The 19,541-nt window shown below is 39.6% G+C and overlaps 1 protein-coding gene across 1 annotated transcript; it reads right to left on the bottom strand.

Annotated features, from left to right (window-relative positions):
• Nucleotides 1-11,776: 11,776 nt before the first annotated feature.
• LOC143644598 (tripartite motif-containing protein 6-like) lies at nt 11,777-19,292 on the bottom strand. The gene is made up of 7 exons (XM_077113790.1): nt 18,846-19,292; nt 18,252-18,347; nt 17,272-17,502; nt 14,732-14,754; nt 13,264-13,364; nt 12,952-12,978; nt 11,777-12,734 (listed from the first exon to the last, which is right to left on the bottom strand). The coding sequence occupies exons 1-7, from the start codon at nt 19,275-19,277 to the stop codon at nt 12,169-12,171; spliced, it is 1,476 nt and encodes a 491-aa protein (XP_076969905.1). The 5' UTR covers nt 19,278-19,292; the 3' UTR covers nt 11,777-12,168.
• Nucleotides 19,293-19,541: the final 249 nt, after the last annotated feature.

Raw genomic sequence — 19,541 nt, 5'->3', positions numbered from 1 at the left:
ACATCAATTGTGGAATTAATTAACAAATTCTGACTACTAAAAATAGGCTCAGGTGAACCTGGTCAAAGTGGAGGTCACTCATTTTTGCCCCAGTGACAAGGGGGCAGGAACGATGGAAAAAGGAAAAAAAAGAAGGAAACAGAAATTTTTGTGGCTGTGTTTCTACAAAGCCTTGACTGCCTTTGGATACAGCAGCAGGGCTCCTCAGGCTGCAACTGCCCCCAGGCATAGGCAGAAACAAACTTGTTTTGAGGGCTTGTCTGGAATCTGTGCCTTCCCCAGGGGAAGGGTGAAGCCCAACTCAGGTGGAATCCATCTCTCAAGGAATTCAGACAACAGGGCTTGGTAATTTGAAGCCATTAAAACCAGCCTACAACCTCTCCTCTGTCTCCACCACTCCCCCCAACCAAAGTTAAAGGTACTGCATCATATTGCGCTGGTGGGACCTGCAAGCAGACAAGCACCACATACTGGGCAGGATAAGAAAAACAGAGCCCAGAGACTTCACAGGAAAGTCTGTCAACCTGCTGGGTCTCACCCTCAGGGAAAATCAATGCAGGTGATTCTTTCCTCCTGATAGGAGCCCAGTTTGGTCTGGGAAAATCCAGCTGGGGTCTATAATACCTACCTCAGGGTGGGGGGAAAAAGGCACCATACAAGCAGGGCAAGAAACAAGAAAACAAGAACTGAAAATTTCTCCCCTGTTAAACAAAAACTAAGCTAGAGGTCCAGAAAAAGCTGAACTGAATGTCAAAGAATAGATAGACAACAAATTTATCTAGCAAGAAAACCTTAGGTAAAAGAAATGAAAACAATCTCCAGAATAAACTAATTAAGATAATTAAATGCCTAGATGCCAGCAAAAAATAACAAATCACACTAGAAAAATTGAAGATATGGCCCAGTCAAAGGAACAAACCAACAATTCAAATGACATACAGGAGTTGAAACATTTAATTCAGAATGTACGAACAGACATGGAAAACCTCATCAAAAACCAAATCAATGAATTGAGGAAGGATATAAAGAAGGCAAGGAATGAACAAAAAGAAGAAACTGAAAGTCTGAAAAAACAAATCACAGAACTTATGGAAATGAAAGGCACGGTAGAAGAGACGAAAAAACATGGAAACCTACAATGGTAGATTTCGAGAGGCAGAACATAGGATTTCTGAACTGGAGGATGGAACATCTGAAATCCGAAAAGAAAAAGAAAATATAGGGAAGAAAATGGAAAAATATGAGCAGGGCCTCAGGGAATTGAAGGACAATATGAAGCTCATGAATATACGTGTTGTGGGTGTCCCAGAAGGAGAAGAGAAGGGAAAAGGAGGAGAAAAACTAATGTAGGAAATTATCACTGAAAATTTCTCAACTCTTATGAAGGACTTAAAATTACAGATCCAAGAAGTGCAGCATACCCCAAAGAGAATTGATCCAAATAGACATACTCCAAGACATTTACTAATCAGAATGTCAGAGGTCAAAGAGAAAGAGAGAATCTTGAAAGCAGCAAGAGAAAAGCAATCCATCACATACAAGGGAAGCCTGATAAGACTATGTGTAGATTTCTCAACAGAAACCATGGAGACAGGAAGACAGTGGGATGATATATTTAAATTATTAAAAGAGAAAAACTGCCAACCAAGAATTCTATATCCAGCAAAATTGTCCTTCAAAAATGAGGGAGAAATTAAAACAAAAAATCACTGAGAGAATTTGTGACCAAGAGACCAGCTCTGCAAGAAATACTAAAGGGAGCACTAGAGACAGATATGAAGGCAGAAGAGAGAGGTGTGGAGAAGAGTGTAGAAAGGAAGACCATGAGTAAAGGTAAAAAGAAGGAAAATTAGAAGGACATATAAAAGCCAAAAGGCAAAATGGTAGAGGAGGGTACTACCTGGGCAGTAATAACACTGATGTTGATGGATTAAGCTTCCTAATCGGGGGACATGGACTGGCAGAATGGATTAGGGAACAGGACCCATCTATATGCTGTCTCTACTCAAAGGACATGAGGGCAAGGACACAAATGGACATTTGCACACCAATGTTTATAGCAGAATTATTTGCAATTTCCAAGAGATGGAAACAGGCAAAATGTCCATCAACAGACGGGTGGCTAAACAAACTGTGATATACACATACAATGGAATATTATGCAGCTGCAAGATAGAATAAAGGTATGAAGAATGTAACAACATGGATGGACCTTAAGGACATTATGCTGAGTGTGATTAGCCAGAAACAAAAGACAAATACTGTATGGTCTCACTGATATGAACTGACATTAGTGAATAAACTTGGAGAATTTCGTTGGTAACAGAAACCATCAGGAGATAGAAATAGGGTAAGATATTGGGTAATTGGAGCTGAAAGGATACAGATTGTGCAACAGGACAGAATGTAAAAACTCAGAAATGGACAGCACAATACTACCTAACTGTAATACAATTATTTTAAAACAGAATGAAGCTGAATGTGAGAATGATAGAGGGTGGACAGCTGGGGGGCACAAATGAAATCAGAAAGAAAGATAGATGATAAAGATTGAGATGGTATAATCTAGGATTGCCTAGAGTGTATAATGACAGTGACTAAATGTACAAATTTTAAAAATGTTTGTGCATGAGGAAGAACAAAGGAATGTCATTACTGCAGGGTGCTGAAAATAGATGGTAATTAATATATTAAAATTTCAACTTATGTGTGAAACTAAAGCAAAAAATGTTTATTTGGTACAAAATTTATATTTTGACTAGTGCATTTCCTAATATAACTTATGTAGATAGCTTGGTTGAACAACATAAGTACATGGAACCTTGGGTAGGACATGAGATTTTGTTGGTTTGTCCAGATGATGCCCCAATGAATCCCAGAGTGATTTGATCAGCGAGCAGAAAAGTATTTGCAAAATCCCCTTTGGGGAATGGTGAGAATGGGGGAAAGTTCAACCCAAGTTGAATTCTTGATATTCTTACAAGCAATATGGACAACTAAAGCTATAGGCTGAGCCCCCAATCTTGGGATTTGTCCATATGAAACTTAACCCCACAAAGGATAGGTCAAGCCTACTTAAAATTAGGCCTAAGTGTCACCCCCAAGAGAACCTCTTTGTGGCCTCTCTCTCCAGCCAACACAACAAGCAGACTCACCACCCTCCGCATGTCTGCGTGGGACATGACTCCCAGGGGTGTGGACCTTCCTGGCAACGTGGGACAGAAATCCTAAAATGAGCTGAGACTCAGCATCAAGGAACTGAGAAAACCTTCTCGACTAAAAGGGGGAAGAGTGAAATGAGACAAAGTGTCAATGGCTGAGAGATTCCATACAGAGTCGAGAGGTTATCCTGGAGGTTATTCTTATGCATTAAGTAGATATCACCTTGTTATCCAAGAGGAAAGGGAGGGGCTGGAGGGAACTGCCTGAAATGTAGAGCTGTGTTCCAGTAGCCATGTTTCTTGATCATGATTGTACAATGGTGTAGCTCTACATTTTCAGGCAGTTCCCTCCTGCCTCTCCACTACATCTAGACTGTATAGTGATATAGCTTTCACAATGTGACTGTGTGATTGTGAAAACCTTGTGTCTGATGCTCCTTTTATCTACCTTGTCAACAGATGAGTAGAACATATGGAATAAAAATAAATAATAGGGGGAACAAATGTTAAAATAAATTTAGCTTGAAATGCTAGTGATCAATGAAAGGGAACAGTAAGGGGTATGGTGCGTATGTTTTTTTTTTTCTGTTTTCGTTTTATTTTCCTGTTGTCTTTTTATTTCTTTTTCTGAATTGATGCAAATGTTCTAAGAAATGATCATGATGATGAATATGCAACTATGTGATGATATTGTGAATTACTGATTATATATGTAGAATGGAATGATCACATATTAAGAATGTTTGTGTTTCTTTCCTGTAATTTTTTTTAATTAATAAAAAAATTTTTAAAAAAATGAATAGCAGATCATAGTCAAATATTCAGTGACCACAAAGCTGAAATATGTTTTTCTAAGACTCTTTATTTACCCTTTTGTTGCTCAGAAAGCTCACAAAAGTGTTTTGTGCCACCAGCCCATGACAGCTGAATTGCAATTATCATTTTCTAATGTGTCTTTAACATATAAGTCAAAGAAGTCTGAATTTATTCCATGTCCTAAAGACAGCGTCATCTGAACATTCTGTAGTAGCACAAAGAATGTGCCTGCTGCTATAGAGCCAAAAAAATTGGACAACTTTCTTTGTCACTTGATATTTGGAAATCATCATTGGATAAGGTAGGAATACTCAGTTTCCAGAAACTAAATGTACCTATTAACTGTTAGGGTCTTTTACTTGCTTTTAGTCATTACTGAATATACCATCTTTTTTCTTACCACATTAAGTATATCTATCTATCTATGTGTATATATGTAAACCGTATATATATTTATATATGGTTTCACCCATATATGATATTCAGGGAAATTTTACTCTCTGAGTTAACTCTTGGAATTACTTTGGATTTTATTTTGTGCATGCAGTTATCAACTGTACCAACTTTTCTGATATATCTTGTGCTTAGTTTCATGAATGTGTTACTATCAGAATGTCATGCATAAATGACACATAGGAAAGGGAAGTCTATCAGACATATTACCTCCTAGATTATGATAAACCACTGTAGCCCTAGAGTAAAATTGTAAAGTTATATTGCATTCTGAGCCATGTGATGACAAATCGGCCCTGTTTGGATTCATTAATAGGTATGATGAAAAAAACACATTAGCCTGATCAAATGTATACCAACCTTGTTTTTTTGGTCACCAATTAATTTTCTAATATGCTGCAAGACTGGTGCTAATTGACTATTCAATTTACTATTTTAGCTCATTCCTGATAGTCCCTTATCAAAATTCAGAGCCCATCAGATAATGGCCACAGATTATCTAAAGGGACAGAAATTTTTAAACCTCCAGCTATCTGTAGTTTTTACTACATTGTGTAATTTCGTCTACCTATTTTGGCAGCCTGTGTTGTTTCATCTGTATAACTTATTTTGGCTTTGGTAATGTTAGCAGGTGAAGGACAAATGTCCTACAATAAGGGGCATAGAACAATGATCATAGTTACCTTAATTTAAAAACTGACCTTGGCTTTGTCAGAACAGTGCATCTTTTCATGACTGCTGGAGAAAACAAAGGACATAATTGATATTTAAATGATAGATACAGCTTTTCTTGCCAAGGTTTATCAACAAAATTTATTATCGCATCTTTACATCATAACATCTCTTGATAGTACCTCCTATGTTGGTAGGTTTATCAATGTGACAATAGTTTCTCCCTCTCCTCTTGTCCATTTTATTGTTATTGGTACAGAGACTCTATATCATTCCTTATGATAGGAAATTATCAGATCAATAATTTAAGGGAGGCTGAGGAAGTTTAGCCTGTCTCCTGTTTTGTTTTCACAGCCATGTGAGTTTATGTACATTCAGCTCCTTGCGTTTACTGACATCTACTTCCACCCCCTTTAACTCCATGACTCAGTACCTAAATAAACATCTATTTCCTAGTTAAGTAAATTGCTTTATCACATACCCATGCGTCCCTGCCGTGGTCTTCTTTTGAATATGTTCTGTATTCATTTATGTCCATAACTCCAATCCCTCCAATCGGTTGTCTTCTCTGGTAGTGAGATGAGGTATAACCCATTAACAATCTAGCACAGAGCATGCAATTGCAATTCGGGTATGCCATCTCATCCTTTCCTCCTGAGGCCCCGACATACTCTCCACCAGTTCCAATCATCTTGTTCTTTCAATTAAATTACAATTTAATTAAGTTTATTTGCAACTATATAACCATTCTATCTTAGCTTGACCTTTAATTAAAGATGCTTCTGCTACTGTGGTCATGTATATGTGTATGATAGCAAAACATTGAGTTCCAAAGGTCAGTCCATCTTTACTGTACCCTAAATTCAAATTAGAAAGGGGAAGTCTGGGGTGAGGATCAATCAGGTTGTACCCACATTACATATAGCATTTCCTGAAGAATTGACACCTGGCAGGTTCTCCCCAACTCAACCCTAACCTCTCTTGAATTATACAGCTAAATGAAAATGTGCTAAATGATCTATCACATAGCTCAATTTAATTGTTTTGTTTTCCTTCCCAGTGGCTGTATTTCCCTCTATATCCATTCCTAGAGATTCTGCTCTAAGTCAGTCTCTCTCATTTATATCCTGATTATTGTTATACTATAGGCTAGATTGCTGACCGCTGGCAGATAAAAATGCATGAAGACATGTCCTGGAGATTATACTGACTTGGCTGGAAAGCTAGTTCTGCAATTCATTGTCAAATTTTGACCAAATTATCTCATCTCTTTGGGCTTCAATTTACACATATAGAAATATGATAATATCTCTCATAGGGCTGCCATGAAAATTAGGCTCACCTATATAAGGTGACTGACATGCAGAAAATGATATAAAAAACTGAATTGCTGTTATCTTCACACAGTTGCCTCAGTGGCCAGTTGAATGACAGGTTCAACTGGATGTGATGACCGTTCAGTTTCCTTTAGTCCCTAATAAGGTCAGTGTTCATACTGTTTTCATGGATTGGAAGATTAAATACAGTTAAGTTGTCAAGTCAGGCAAAACTGATTTACAGATTCATTGCAATACCAATTAAAATCACAAAAACGTACTTTACAGAAATAGAAAAACCAATAGCCAAATGTATTTGGAAGGGTAGCATGTCCCAGAAGGCTAAGAATATCTTGAGAAAGAAAAATGAAGTGGGAGGCCTCACACCACCTACTTTGAAGCATATTACAAAGTTACAGTGGTCAAAACAGCATGGTACTGGCATAAAGTTAGATATACTAACAACAGAATTGAATTGAGTATTCAGAAACAGACCTTCTCATCTATGGACAGTTGATATTTGATAAGCTGTCAAGCCAATCTAACAGAGACAGAACAACCCCTTCAATAAATGATGTTTGGAGAAATGGTTATCCACATGCAAAAAGATGAAAGAGAACCCATATCTTGCACCCTATACAAAAATCAACTGAAAATGGATCAACCACCTAAACATTAGCAGACTTAGACCATAACATTTTTAGAAGAAAGTGTAGGGAAATATCTTATAAATCTTATGATAGGAGGTGGTTTCCTAAACTTTCTTATGCCCAAAGTGTGAGCAACGTAAAAAGTAGATAAATGGGATCTTCTCAAAGCTGAACAATTTTATGCCTCAAAGAACTTTCTCAGGAAAGTAAAAAGGCCCCATATGCAATGGGAGACAATATTTGGAAGCCCCATATCAGATAAGGGTTTAATGTCCAGAATATTTAGAGAGATTCTGCAACTCAATATCAAAAACACAAACAACCCAATTAAAAAATGGGCAAACACATGAACAGACACTTCGCAGAAGAGGAAATACAAATGGCTAAAAGGCATATGAAAAGAGGCTCAACTTCATTGGCTATCAGAGAAATGCAAATCAAAACTGCAATAAGATATCATCTCACACCCATTAGAATGGCCATTATCAAAAAAAAAAAAAAAAAAAGGAAAGTGCTGGAGAGGATGTGGAGAAAGAAGCACACTTATTCACTTTGGTGGGAAGGTAGAAGCTAAATATAGAATTGCCATATGATCCAGCAATCTCATTACTTGGTATATATTTGGAGTAAATGAAGGTAAGGACACAAACAGACATTTACATATTAATATTTACAGTGGCATATAGTATTCACACTTGCCAAGAGATGGAAACAACCCAAAGCCCATCAATGGACAAGTGGCTAAACAAGTGGTAGTATATACTTAACGACAGAATATAATGCAGCTGTAAAACAGAAGTCAAAAAGCATGTAATAATGTGGATGAAACTTGAGGACATTATGCTGAGTGAAATTAGCCAGAAACAAAAGGACAAACACTTTTTGGTCTCACTAATACAAACTAACATTAATGAGTTAACTTGAAGAGTTAAAGGAAAGAACACAGGTTACCAGGAGACAGAAAAAGGGTAGAGATTGGGCATTTGGTGAAGTTGTACAGAATGTGCAACAGGACTGATTGTAAAGATTCAGAAATGGATAGCACAATACTACCTGATTGTGGCACAGTAACAACACTGAAAGAAGCTGAATGTGACTATGGTTGAGGTAGTAGGGCTGGGAGCATGTATGACACCAGAAGACTGAGATGGTACAACTTAGGAATGCCTAGAGTGAACAATGATGGTGAATAAATGTACAAATATAAGAATATCTTTGCATGAGGGAGAACAAATAAATGTCAACAATGTAACAGGTTGAAATTAGGGTGTATATGGGAAAAAATACAATAAATGCAAGCTATGGTCTATAGTTAACAGTAACATTGCAATATGCTTCTATTGCCTATAACAAAGGCAATATGTCAAAATTAAATGTCAATAAGCAGGAGATATGTGGGGTGGGGCAATTGGATTTTTTGCGGAAAAAAAGAAAATGTCCTCATATAGATTGTGGTGAAGGCATGGTTATGATTATACCAGGAACCACTGACTTTTTTTTTACTTAGGTTGGATTGTATGTGTGAATAACTCTTTAAAAATGAAGAGAGATATAAGTGCTGGAGAAAATGTGGAGGAAAGAGACGTACCTACTCATTCTTGGTAGGGAAGCAGAATGTTGCATCCCTCCAGAGGGCAATGTGGTGGTTCCACAGGAGACTAGGGGCAGGCTGTCATGTGATCCTGCAAGCCAGTGGCTAGGATTACACTTGGAGGAACTGAGAGTAGGGACAGGAATGGGCATTTGCACACTGGTGTTTATAATGGCAGTGTCCGAGATATGTAATGGATGGAGGTGACCTAACAGTACATCCAGTGAGGAATGGAAGGGGGAACTAAGATACACACCTACAATGAACTACTGAGCAGCTGCAAGAAGAAATGAAGCTGTGAGCATGCAACTAGGTGCATGAATCTTGGGGACAATATATTGAATGAAATGTCAGAAGCAAAAGGACAAAATATTATCAAGCCACACACACATGGACTAACTATAACACAAACTCAAGAGAATTATGTAGACAGCATGGGTTATCAGCGTGGGGCCTATCATTACAAAGGCTCCTAGATTGTAAGCTTTTACAGCAGTCACATCTATTCCGGAGTTCTGTGATTTCTAAATTCTGAGACTGAATTATTTGTGTGTAACCTTGTCATTCTCTGGATTCAGGTGTTTATGTGACACCTGAGACTGTTGTAGTTCTGAAGCTATGAAAGTCAACATTACCCCATACAGCAACTGTTACAAAGGCTGAAAATGTGATCAAACTTCAACAAGAGATGTGAATGAAGGAGGTCTGGTAAGGACTAACATAAATCAGAATACAGGGTAAAGGATGATATGGTCTATATTTTCAAACTTCAACTTCTGTGTGAGACCAAAGGAAGAGATGTTTGTTTGGTACAAAGTTTTTATTTTGGTAGTACATTATCTGATTTAACTTATTTGGTCAATTTATTCAAACACCATAATTACAAGGAATCTTGACTGATAGGTTTGTACAGATTCGTGTGATACCCCGATACATTCCAGAGTAATTTGGGCAGAGAATAAATATTTGCTAAGTCCCTTTGGGGGATTAGGGGAAAAGGAGGAAAAAATAAACTTCCCCATCTGGGGAATTTCTGATATTCTCACAAGCAGTGAGAAAAACCAAATCAGTAGGCTCAGGCCTCGATCTTGAGGTTCACCTCTATGAAACGTATACCTGCAAAGGATAGGTTAAGCCTACTTAAAATTATGCCTAAGTCACCCCCAGAGAACCTCTTTTTTGTTGCTCAGATGTGATCTAAGACAACTCACATGTGAACTCACAGCCCTCCCCTCTATGTGGCACGTGACTCCCTCAATGAGCCAGGACCCAGCATCATGAGAAGGACAAAGACTTCTTGACCAAAAGAGGGAAGAGAGGGCCACAGTGGCTCAGCAGGCAAGGATACTTGCCTGCCAGGCCGGAGGACCCGGGTTTGATTCCTGCTGCCTGCCCATGTTAAAAAGTAAATAAACAAATAAAAATAAAAGAGGGAAGAGAGAAATGAGACAAAATAAATTTTCAGTGGCTGAGAGATCTCAAGCAGAGTCAAGAGGTTATCATGGAGGTTATTCTTATGCATTATATAGATACCCCTTTTTAATTTATGGTTTATTGGAGCGGCTAGAGGGAAGTACCTGGAACTGCTGAACTATATTCCAGGAGCCTTGATACTTGAAGATGATTGCATAGCTATATGGCTTTTACGATGTGTGACGGTAAAAACCTTGTGGCTGGTGCTCCCTTTATCTAGCTTATGGACAGATGAGAAAAACATAAGACAAAAAATAAACAAATAAGGGGGGGATAAGGGTAAAAAAATTGGATAGATTGTAATACCAATGAGAGGGAGGGGTAAAGGGTATGGGATGCATGGCTTTTTTAATTTTTTTCTGAAGTGATGCAAATGTTCTAAAATGATTGAGATGAATACGCAACTATGTGATAAGAAAAAAAAGGCCAATGCTTAGCTCAGATTGACAATAATAACACAAATTTATATCATTGCTTTTCTACTTATAATCTTTGAACACTCAAAAATGGACTCTGCTTTTCCTAACTTTTTACATATTTAAATCTCCATCACTTCCCATCTAAATAGGAGTATGTTTTCAAGGTGGAGTGGGATTGGAGGAAGGAATTACAAAGCGGCATGTAAATACTTTGTGAGGTGGTAAACATCTTTATTACCCTGATTGTGGTGATAGTTTCACGGGCGAATACATGTCAACTTTACTTGTGCCAAACCGTACATCTTAAATATGTGCAGTTAGTTTATTGCACGTCAATTACATTACAATAAGTATGTTAGAGGAAAACCATGCCTTTCCACTAAAAAACTTAAAATCAGGATCATATTTAAGCTATCTAACACTGCTTTGTTAGGAAATATTAGGATAAACCATACCATTGCCTAGACCTTGTGGGACAGCAACCCTCTTCTCTTTTTCTTTATAAACTTTAGTTTACAGGATGGAATGAATCCTGGGAAAGAAGCTAGCACCTGGACCCTCTATAGAGAGCAGGAACTTCTTTTATTGTTCATTGCCACACTCACATCCATTTCACAATTTATTTTATGATAGGCTCAAAGAAAAGCACATAGCACCTTTCTACCAAAGTCCTAGCATCTCATTCACCAGTTGTTTGTATTTGGGCATAAAAAGAGGAAAAGATGGGTATTGGGAAGCTGTCTTCCTAAAAGTCTTCTATGTCAAGCATATTTCCTGTTTTACCACTTTGCATTGGATTGATTATTTTCCTCTCCCCTCCCTTGTTTTTGTACTTCGATTCACTTGGAACATATATTTTATTTTTCTATTTTTCAATAACTACCCTTAAATTTTTAAGAACCAGACAGGTTGCAGCAGGGTCCAAATTTGGAATCTCTTGAACTTGAATTTAAAACCCTGAAAACTAACATTATAATGGTTCATTTTCAGCATTCAATCCTATACTCTTAAATGCAGAAATTTCTTTGCTCATTATTGTGTTTTGTAAAACCTGATGAAGATAGTACAAGAATGTAAAATTAAAGGCCAATTTCTTTCATACACTCAGATGAAAGAAAAACCTAGATATATTAGCAATTATATCCAGTTTGTACACGAAGAATAAGGATTTATTTCAGGAATTTAGGCAGCTAAAAATTGAAACAAATCAATGTATTTGGTCACATTAACAGAATAAAAAAATTATCACATTATTATCTCAGTAATAAACAGAGAACGCATAGGTTGAAATTTAATTTTCCATGGAGTACCAAAACTCTACAATAAATTAACAAAAGGGAACTTCCTAAATTTGGTTCCATTCTTAACGATAAAACATAACTCCAATAACATGCTTAACAGCAAAATATTTAAAGTCCCTTGTCCCCCACCTCAAGATCTGTATCAAAGATAATGTCACCATCAGTGCATCCTAGGATCAAGATAATGCTTAGAAGGAAAGGAAAGGAATGAGGAACAAGAAGCCAGAAAAAATAGAAGGTCAAAGGTAGCGGCTGAGTGCAGAGAAGCATCAGGGCAAAGGGCAGTGCTCAAATGTGGGTGGGGATAGCAGATTATTCAAGAGTTCGGGCGACACAGAGTAATTGGGACTTCACAGGTGCAAGGATTGAAATATGGACAAACAGGAGTTGCAAAGTAGTATTTAGAGAAGGTGTAGATGGGAAAGCCATGGTTTGTGACATTATAAAAGGAGACAGTGCCAGCTTCATAGTCTAAGAAAATCCCAATGCGTCGAGGGGGTACTGGCATGGAGAGGATCAAGGAGGCGAACGTGTCCTCGTAGGCTCTATATTCATGTGTATGCTTTAACCCAATCACCCAGTATCCAACATTAGGGCGAAATCTGGAGGGCATCTTCTGATTGTCAACACCTTGGTTCAAAGGTAAGGCAGGTTCCACTGATGCACTGCACACCCCTAGGACCCAGGCAGTCTTCTTGGTCACATCGACCTCCCAGTAATGCTTTCCTGAGGAGAAGTGCTGGTGGCCCAGGACACTAGTGGCACAATATTCTCTCAGGTAGCGAAGCTCAAATATCTTAACACCCACAAATCTCACTTGTCTCCGGTTTTTAGACAGGATAAGATTTAAATTAGCTGTGTGTGGATTCAGAGTCACGTCCACTGTAGGGAAAGGTAAAACATCAGCAGAGAGAATGGACACATGGGTCTTATGTGAGAGCTGGGAACACAAGTGATTGGGAGGAATTAGAACTAGGGAGTGGAGGGTTTGGGAATGTGGATCAATATTTCACACCTCAGTGTGCGGGGGTATGTTTGGGAGGGAGCATTTGAAAGGGATTGACTCTTTCATCTCAAAGAGGTCATGGTTTCTACTTACCCCAGTAGCTTTGGACATCTGTCAGCTCTGTAATGACAAAGAGTTAATAATGCTGATAGAACCACAGGTCTCAGGGATGTTGTCATCTCTCCCTTATGGGATTGGGGAGTGGGGCAGGGTACCCTGGAGGATATGAACTGGTCACTTCATTTCTCCTTAAAAATGAACTGCATCTTCTTCAGCACATTCTATTCCTTCCTCTCTGAACTGCCTCTTCTCTGCTCTTTCCATGTACCAACCATACCCTCTTTCCTATTTCTTTCTAGTCACTACAGTAATCCCACTTCCAAACTTTCCCTTGACTCTCCTCACCTCTAAACATTCGCAGCATCTTTTTCAGATCTGGGGCTCGAAATGCACTCCTCAGCTTTTTGGGGAGAGCTTTAGGCTTCATCGGGGTCCAGAACTCACTCCTAGGGAGACAGACCGTATGAACCCTACACTGCTCAGCTTAGGTCCCTTAGCACATTCCTCTCTCCCATCACATCAGCCCATTGGTGAGCCTCAATACTCTTTCTTGAAGAAGCTTAATAGCATTTTGCAAAGAGCCTTGGAACTGGAGACAGATGACCTAGATTCAAGCTGGCTTCTCACTATCTGTATAAACTTTGGTAAGATCTAACCTCTCAGTTTTTTTGTTCGTTTTTGTAAAATACAATTTTCTCTTCTTTCCCTACGTCCTAGGGTATGAAATTAAATAAAATAATATTTCAAAAAAACCTACATTACCTCTAAAAAAATATAAAATATCTGAAATAGCACCATCTTTAAGGATCTGCCATGAAAGGCTTGAAGTACCTGTGTCAAAAGACTGAAGACTACGAATGGCTGCTGGGATCAAATGAACAGCACCTTTCTGAAAACTCTGAGATTGGACCCTAAGGTCTCTGCAGAGACTATTCAGAGGGGGAGGTTTTCAGAGTGTCATCTCTGGGAATGTTTCACCCACTGGAGACAGAATATCCTTACCTGACCTCCAAAATAAGAGTGAAGACTTCAGAATGGTCAATAGGCTCCAGATTTCATGGGGAGAGATGAGCTGAAGATACAAAGTAGTTGGGCAACTTGAAAAATCATGGTACCTGATGGTATTTTAGAGTATGTGAAGGAGAAGAGAACATGTGTTTGTTCCAGGGCCAAAGCCAGTCTTCTTGAGATGCCAGGTCTATGTGTTTATTGGAATTGAGAAAAATGGAAATCCAAGAACCAGGTAAGAAGGCCTAGACTGTTCTAAAGCTAAGGAAAAAGTTTAAGGCAGCTGCCCCAAGAGCTGATTTCAGATTTGGGGAATGCAGAGGGAGATTTTCCCTCTCATAAAATACACAGGCAAAGAAAATTCTTGTGTATTTTCAGTGAGCTATAAACTACTAGAATCAGAGCTAGAAGCAGGTAGAGGTTTCTGAAAAAATGAGTTACATGACTAGGTACCTGGGTAGTCACTGACTGCAACCTTTATTCTTTTTTTTTTTTTTCAGCTTCATTCAGTGTTTTAACATGATTACTTTACAATTAGGTATTATTGTGCTGTCCATTTTTGAGTTTTTGTATCTAGTCCTGTTGCACAGTCTGTATCCCTTCAGCTTCAATTACCCATTGTCTTACCCTGTTTCTAACGCCTGCTGGACTCTTACCAATGACATATTCCAAGTTTATTCTCGAATGTCCGTTCACATCAGTGGGACCATATAGTATTTGTCCTTTAGTTTTTGGCTGGACTCAACCTTTATTCTTAACAGCACTATGGTGAGACAAGTGAATCACCTCCTATTCTGATACATACCTCGTTGAGACATCATGCACATCCTAGAGAGGAAAAGGACAGGTCAAGTGAAGGAATAATAGGGCTTCCCCTCTAATCAATCTCTGCCCATGTTCTTTATCCCATACCCACGACCCCAAGAGATGATGGGAATAAAGATGGTCCCAATGGGGAGCTCACATTTGTAGCGATAAGATCTCAGGTGGGCGCCCCTAAGAACTCAGGTAGGGGTGTCGTTCACTAGAACCTTCATTTTTATAATAACTTATATTTGTGTGTCACATTATGTATGTACAAGAACTACTATTTTCTAGGCATTACGGACCTAGAGAACTTGGATGATTAAGTCATAATCTCCTTGAGAAGGTCACATTGTGGTAGATGGGGTTATAAGCTAATATAATTAGTTCTCAAACCTTTCATCCTAAAACCCTTTACTCTACCTGTTGACTTCATCCATCCCCTTGGCTTCAAAACAACACCACCCCCCCACCCACCACACACACACATGTGCTTATTTCCCCAGTCTATACTTCTGCTCCAAGGGGATTAACATGTCTCCCACAGGTACAACACACTCAAGCAGTTTAAAACAAAATATACTATTCCTGTAACCATGACATCTCTTCTCTTATCCATGATCCACCTTAGTAATAATACTCAGTCACCAAATTCAGATGAAGTAATATCCTAAAAATTACATACATTCATGCAGACAGTCCCTCTTTGACTATACTAGTTCATGTTACACTTCTAACTTCTCTTAACCATCTGCTATTATACTGGTTTGAAAGGATGTGTCCCCTAGAAAAGCCATGTTTTAATCCTAATCCCATTTTGTAAAGGCAACCGTTTCTCCTAATTCCTACTCAGCGTTTTATGTTTGAAAGTGTGATTAGATTATCTCCCTGGAGATGTGATATAATCGAGGGTGGTTGTTAAAATGGATTAGGTGCCGACATGTCTCCATCCATTCGGGTGGATCTTGATTAGTTTCTGAAGTCCTATAAAAGGGGAAACATTGTGGAGATAAAGAAATTTGGTGAGAGCAGAGAATGCTACAGCACCACGAAGCAGAGTCCACCAGCCAGCGGCCTTTGGAGATGAAGAAGGAAAATGCCACCCGGGGAGCTTCATGAAACAGGAAGCCAGGAGAGAAAGCTAGCAGATGATGCTGTATTCGCCATGTGCCCTTCCAGCTGAGAGAGAAACCCTAAACTACACTGGCCTTCTTAAACCAAGGTATCTTTCCCTGGATGCCTTCGATTGGACATTTCTGTAGACTTAATTGGGACATTTGCTCAGCCTTAGAACTGTAAACTAGCAACTTATTAAACTTCCCCTTTAAAAGCCATTTTGTTTCCGGTATACTGCATTCTGTCAGCTAGCAAACTAGAACAGCTGTGTACCTATACCACTGCCATCATCTATATATCATCTGTTTGAGGAGAAATGCCCAAATGCCTCCTATTTGGTCTCCCTAACTCCACCTCAATGACCATGAAGAATACCAGTTTGGTTTAAAAGATACACTAATAATGAGTTTCTCTGTACAGAAGGTTGCATTTGACAGAAACACCATCCAAACTGGTTTGAGCACAAAAAGTGGGAGATGACAGATTTTGTGAAGTTACACAAACAGAGTATCCAGGATTACACCAAAGTTAAAGCATGGGTGGACTGAATAGCTCAGATGATCACATCAGTGTGCTAATTCCTGGTTATTTCTCTTATGTTCGCTTTCTTCTCAGAGTTCACGTTAGAAATTTCCAGAGTTTCACAAGGTACTTCATGCCTAAATTTCATAGTCACACTACGAAACTATCTCAGTTTAAACTTCTCCCTCAAATCTCTCTTGCACCCTCCTTGAAAACACACAGAGATCAGAGTTCAGCTTCATGTTCCAAAAAGCTGTTCAAACTTTTATTATGTGTTAAATGTTCATCCAGAGAAAAGAGCAAAAGCAAAGAATCTTTGAGATTCTCTCAGGTCTTGCGTATGTCATGTGTTTGCCAGTAACTTAGCTGGATGAAAGATATCTGACAAATACCCAACAAATGATTAGAGACTACAGGTGTCTACAGAAAAGTGGTTCCCAATTGGGGGTGGGCATTTTAGCTGGTGACGCCCTTCAGGGACATTTGCCAAATGATTAGAAGCAATTTGGTTGTGACACCTGGGTCATACCAGTGGCACCTGCAGAGATCAAGGATAGTGTTAAACATCCTATAACACAATGCACAGAAAAGCTGCCCACACAAAAAGAATTATCTGGCCCAAATGTCAGTAGTACAGACACTGAGAAACCCTCCTACAGGATATCAATGGGTACAGTATATTTTCTCCATAGTAATGAAGAAAATCTAGACCACTCTTTGTAAGTAAAAATAAAAATAGGATGTCCCTTGAGCATTTCTACTTTGAAGGTTTACTTCATGACTTCTGCATGGCTGAAAGGCTCTATAGGAACTTCTTGCATGTTACCCACCAGACTATCAGCCTGGTTCCCAGAAGGGAACTTTTCCTTTTCTTTGAATCTCAGACTCCTTCATGAGTCTTACCTGCAGCAGCTCCATTATAGATCCCTGGCACCGACGCTCCAGATCTGAGATGAGCTCCCTTAGTGACTGGCTCTGCTGGACCAGTTCATCCTCAGCCTCTTCTATAATACTAAGTCCCCTCTTCTCTTCTTTTTCCAGGTTTTTCAGTTCCCGCTGCTCCTCTTTATCCAGGATGCGTCTCAACTTAGTAAATTGTGCCTGTAACCTAAGTCTCTCAGGCTCCAACTGATTCTTCAAAACAGGAAAGAAAAAGAAGTTGTTAGTCTTTTTTTTTTTTTCATAGGCAGGCACTGGGAACTGAACTCAGGTTTCTGGCATGGCAGGTGAGAACTCTGCCAATGAGCCACCATGGCCCACCCAGTCTTGTGGGCTGAGATCTCTTCTATGCAGTTGGAGAGGAAAGCTCACCATTGCTTTCCTGAGCCAGGCCTTACTGGTTGAGGAGGAGATCAAGGAGTAAGACCTATAAAAGCTGTTCTTTCTTTCTATTCTCCCTTTAGCTTTTCCTACACCATGGACTCCAGGCTGCCTTATCTCAGCCTCCGTGATAGGGACTGATTTCTGGGTTAGATTTACATTCTGGGCAGTCTTTCTGATCCTTCATGCCTCTGCATCAACATTCCCTTCCAATTTTGAGTCTCGAGGTAGAAATCTTTGGCCTATGCCTAACCTCTCTTTATCAGGAGGCCCCAGAGCTTTAAACTGTAGACCAAGGTCCAGAGTTAGGGATGAGGATCCAGCCAGGGTCACAGGTCTCCTCTATTGTGACTGTCTCTAAAAACTTGTATTAACTTTTGAAATGGTCATTATCTAACCCCCTCCACTCCTTCACCAAGGGTAATACCCTTGTTTGGGAGGGAGGCAGTGGAGCACACGGCAAAGGGAAGCTCTTCCACCCATAATATCACAGAACAGAAGTCAGTCACCGGGACCTGCTCTGATTCTTGTCACTGGACACCCTCAGGAAGAATCCCTCTTGCCTTCCAGGATGCCTTCCTCTCTCTGATAAAAGCTTGTAACATCTCAGCATCCTGTTGCTCTTTCCTCAGTTTCTTCAGAGACTCCTGGAACTTCTCCTGGAAGAAACACATCAGGTCAAGCAGGGCCAAGCAAGACTAAGCTTTAAATTATCTCAAGGCCAAGAGATGGAATGAATGGGGCAAAGAGGAAGCTTGTCCTGCTCTGGGATGGAAAACAGAAAAGACCAAATATTTAATACACAGGAGATAGAGAGCAGCTGGAACAGGTTGATTCTCTTACTCCCAGGGAAGAATCCGATCTTTAACCTCATTGCCACATATTCCTCCATACCCAAGTCCCCTTTCCCCCCACCTGCTTTTAGTCTCTAGGACCTCCCTCTGCTCAAAAGATTATGCAGAGCTGATCTTCTGCAGCAAGTTAAGAGAGAAAGACTCTACTCTTGCCCAGACAGGCATTTTCTAGAATCATCCTTCATTATTCCATTCAGGTAAATGGAAGGACAACAAAGAAATTAGATTAGAACAGGGTGAGAAGTCAATATATTCTGACAAATATTCCATTCCTCCTTGTATTCCCTCATCTTGGGCTCCTACCTGGTATTCCTGGGCAGCCTCCTCCATGAGAAATGTTTGGTGACCACGGTGTTCCTGAGATCGCTCACAGCGCCAGCAAATGACCTTCTCATCTTCCTTGCAGAAGAGCTGGAGTTTTTCTCCATGGTGCACACAGAGACTTAACTTCGGCTGCTTTCCTGGGCCTAACACTACCTCCTTGAGTCTCTCCACTATGTTGGCTAGATGCCGATTAGGCCGGAGGTTCTCAGACTGGTAGCTAGTTCTGCACACAGGACATCTGCTTTGCCCTTCTTGACTGATCTCTGATTGCTTGCTGTTCTCTGTGATGCAGGCTTCGCAGAAGCTGTGGCCACAGTCTATGCTCAAGGGTTCTGTGAGGAGGTCCCGGCAGATGGGGCAGGTCACCTCAACTTGTATGTCCACCAATACTGTTGAAGTCATTGTCATCATTTCCTGGTTTCTGTCTGACATGCCCTGACTTTGGAAACACTTCCTGCTTACAGAATTCTAAGTAAAAAGAAAAACAGCAAGCTAAGAAAGGGGGTAGAAAAAGGGGATGTGGACTTTACCAAAAAAGCCAGGCACTAGCGTAACCTGGGTTCCCATTCCATTTTCAAACACTTTATCCGAACTAATATTAGACACCAATTTCTGCCCTTACTAGGGCAACGATCATTATTTCCTTTCACTCCAACTAGACAGAGGAATAAACTT

The sequence above is a fragment of the Tamandua tetradactyla genome, chromosome 8 (genome assembly GCF_023851605.1).
Source record: "Tamandua tetradactyla isolate mTamTet1 chromosome 8, mTamTet1.pri, whole genome shotgun sequence".
NCBI classification, from domain to species: Eukaryota; Metazoa; Chordata; class Mammalia; order Pilosa; family Myrmecophagidae; genus Tamandua; species Tamandua tetradactyla.
The sequence above is the reverse complement of the archived record's forward strand: the minus strand, read 5'-3'. Positions and strand labels throughout refer to the sequence as shown.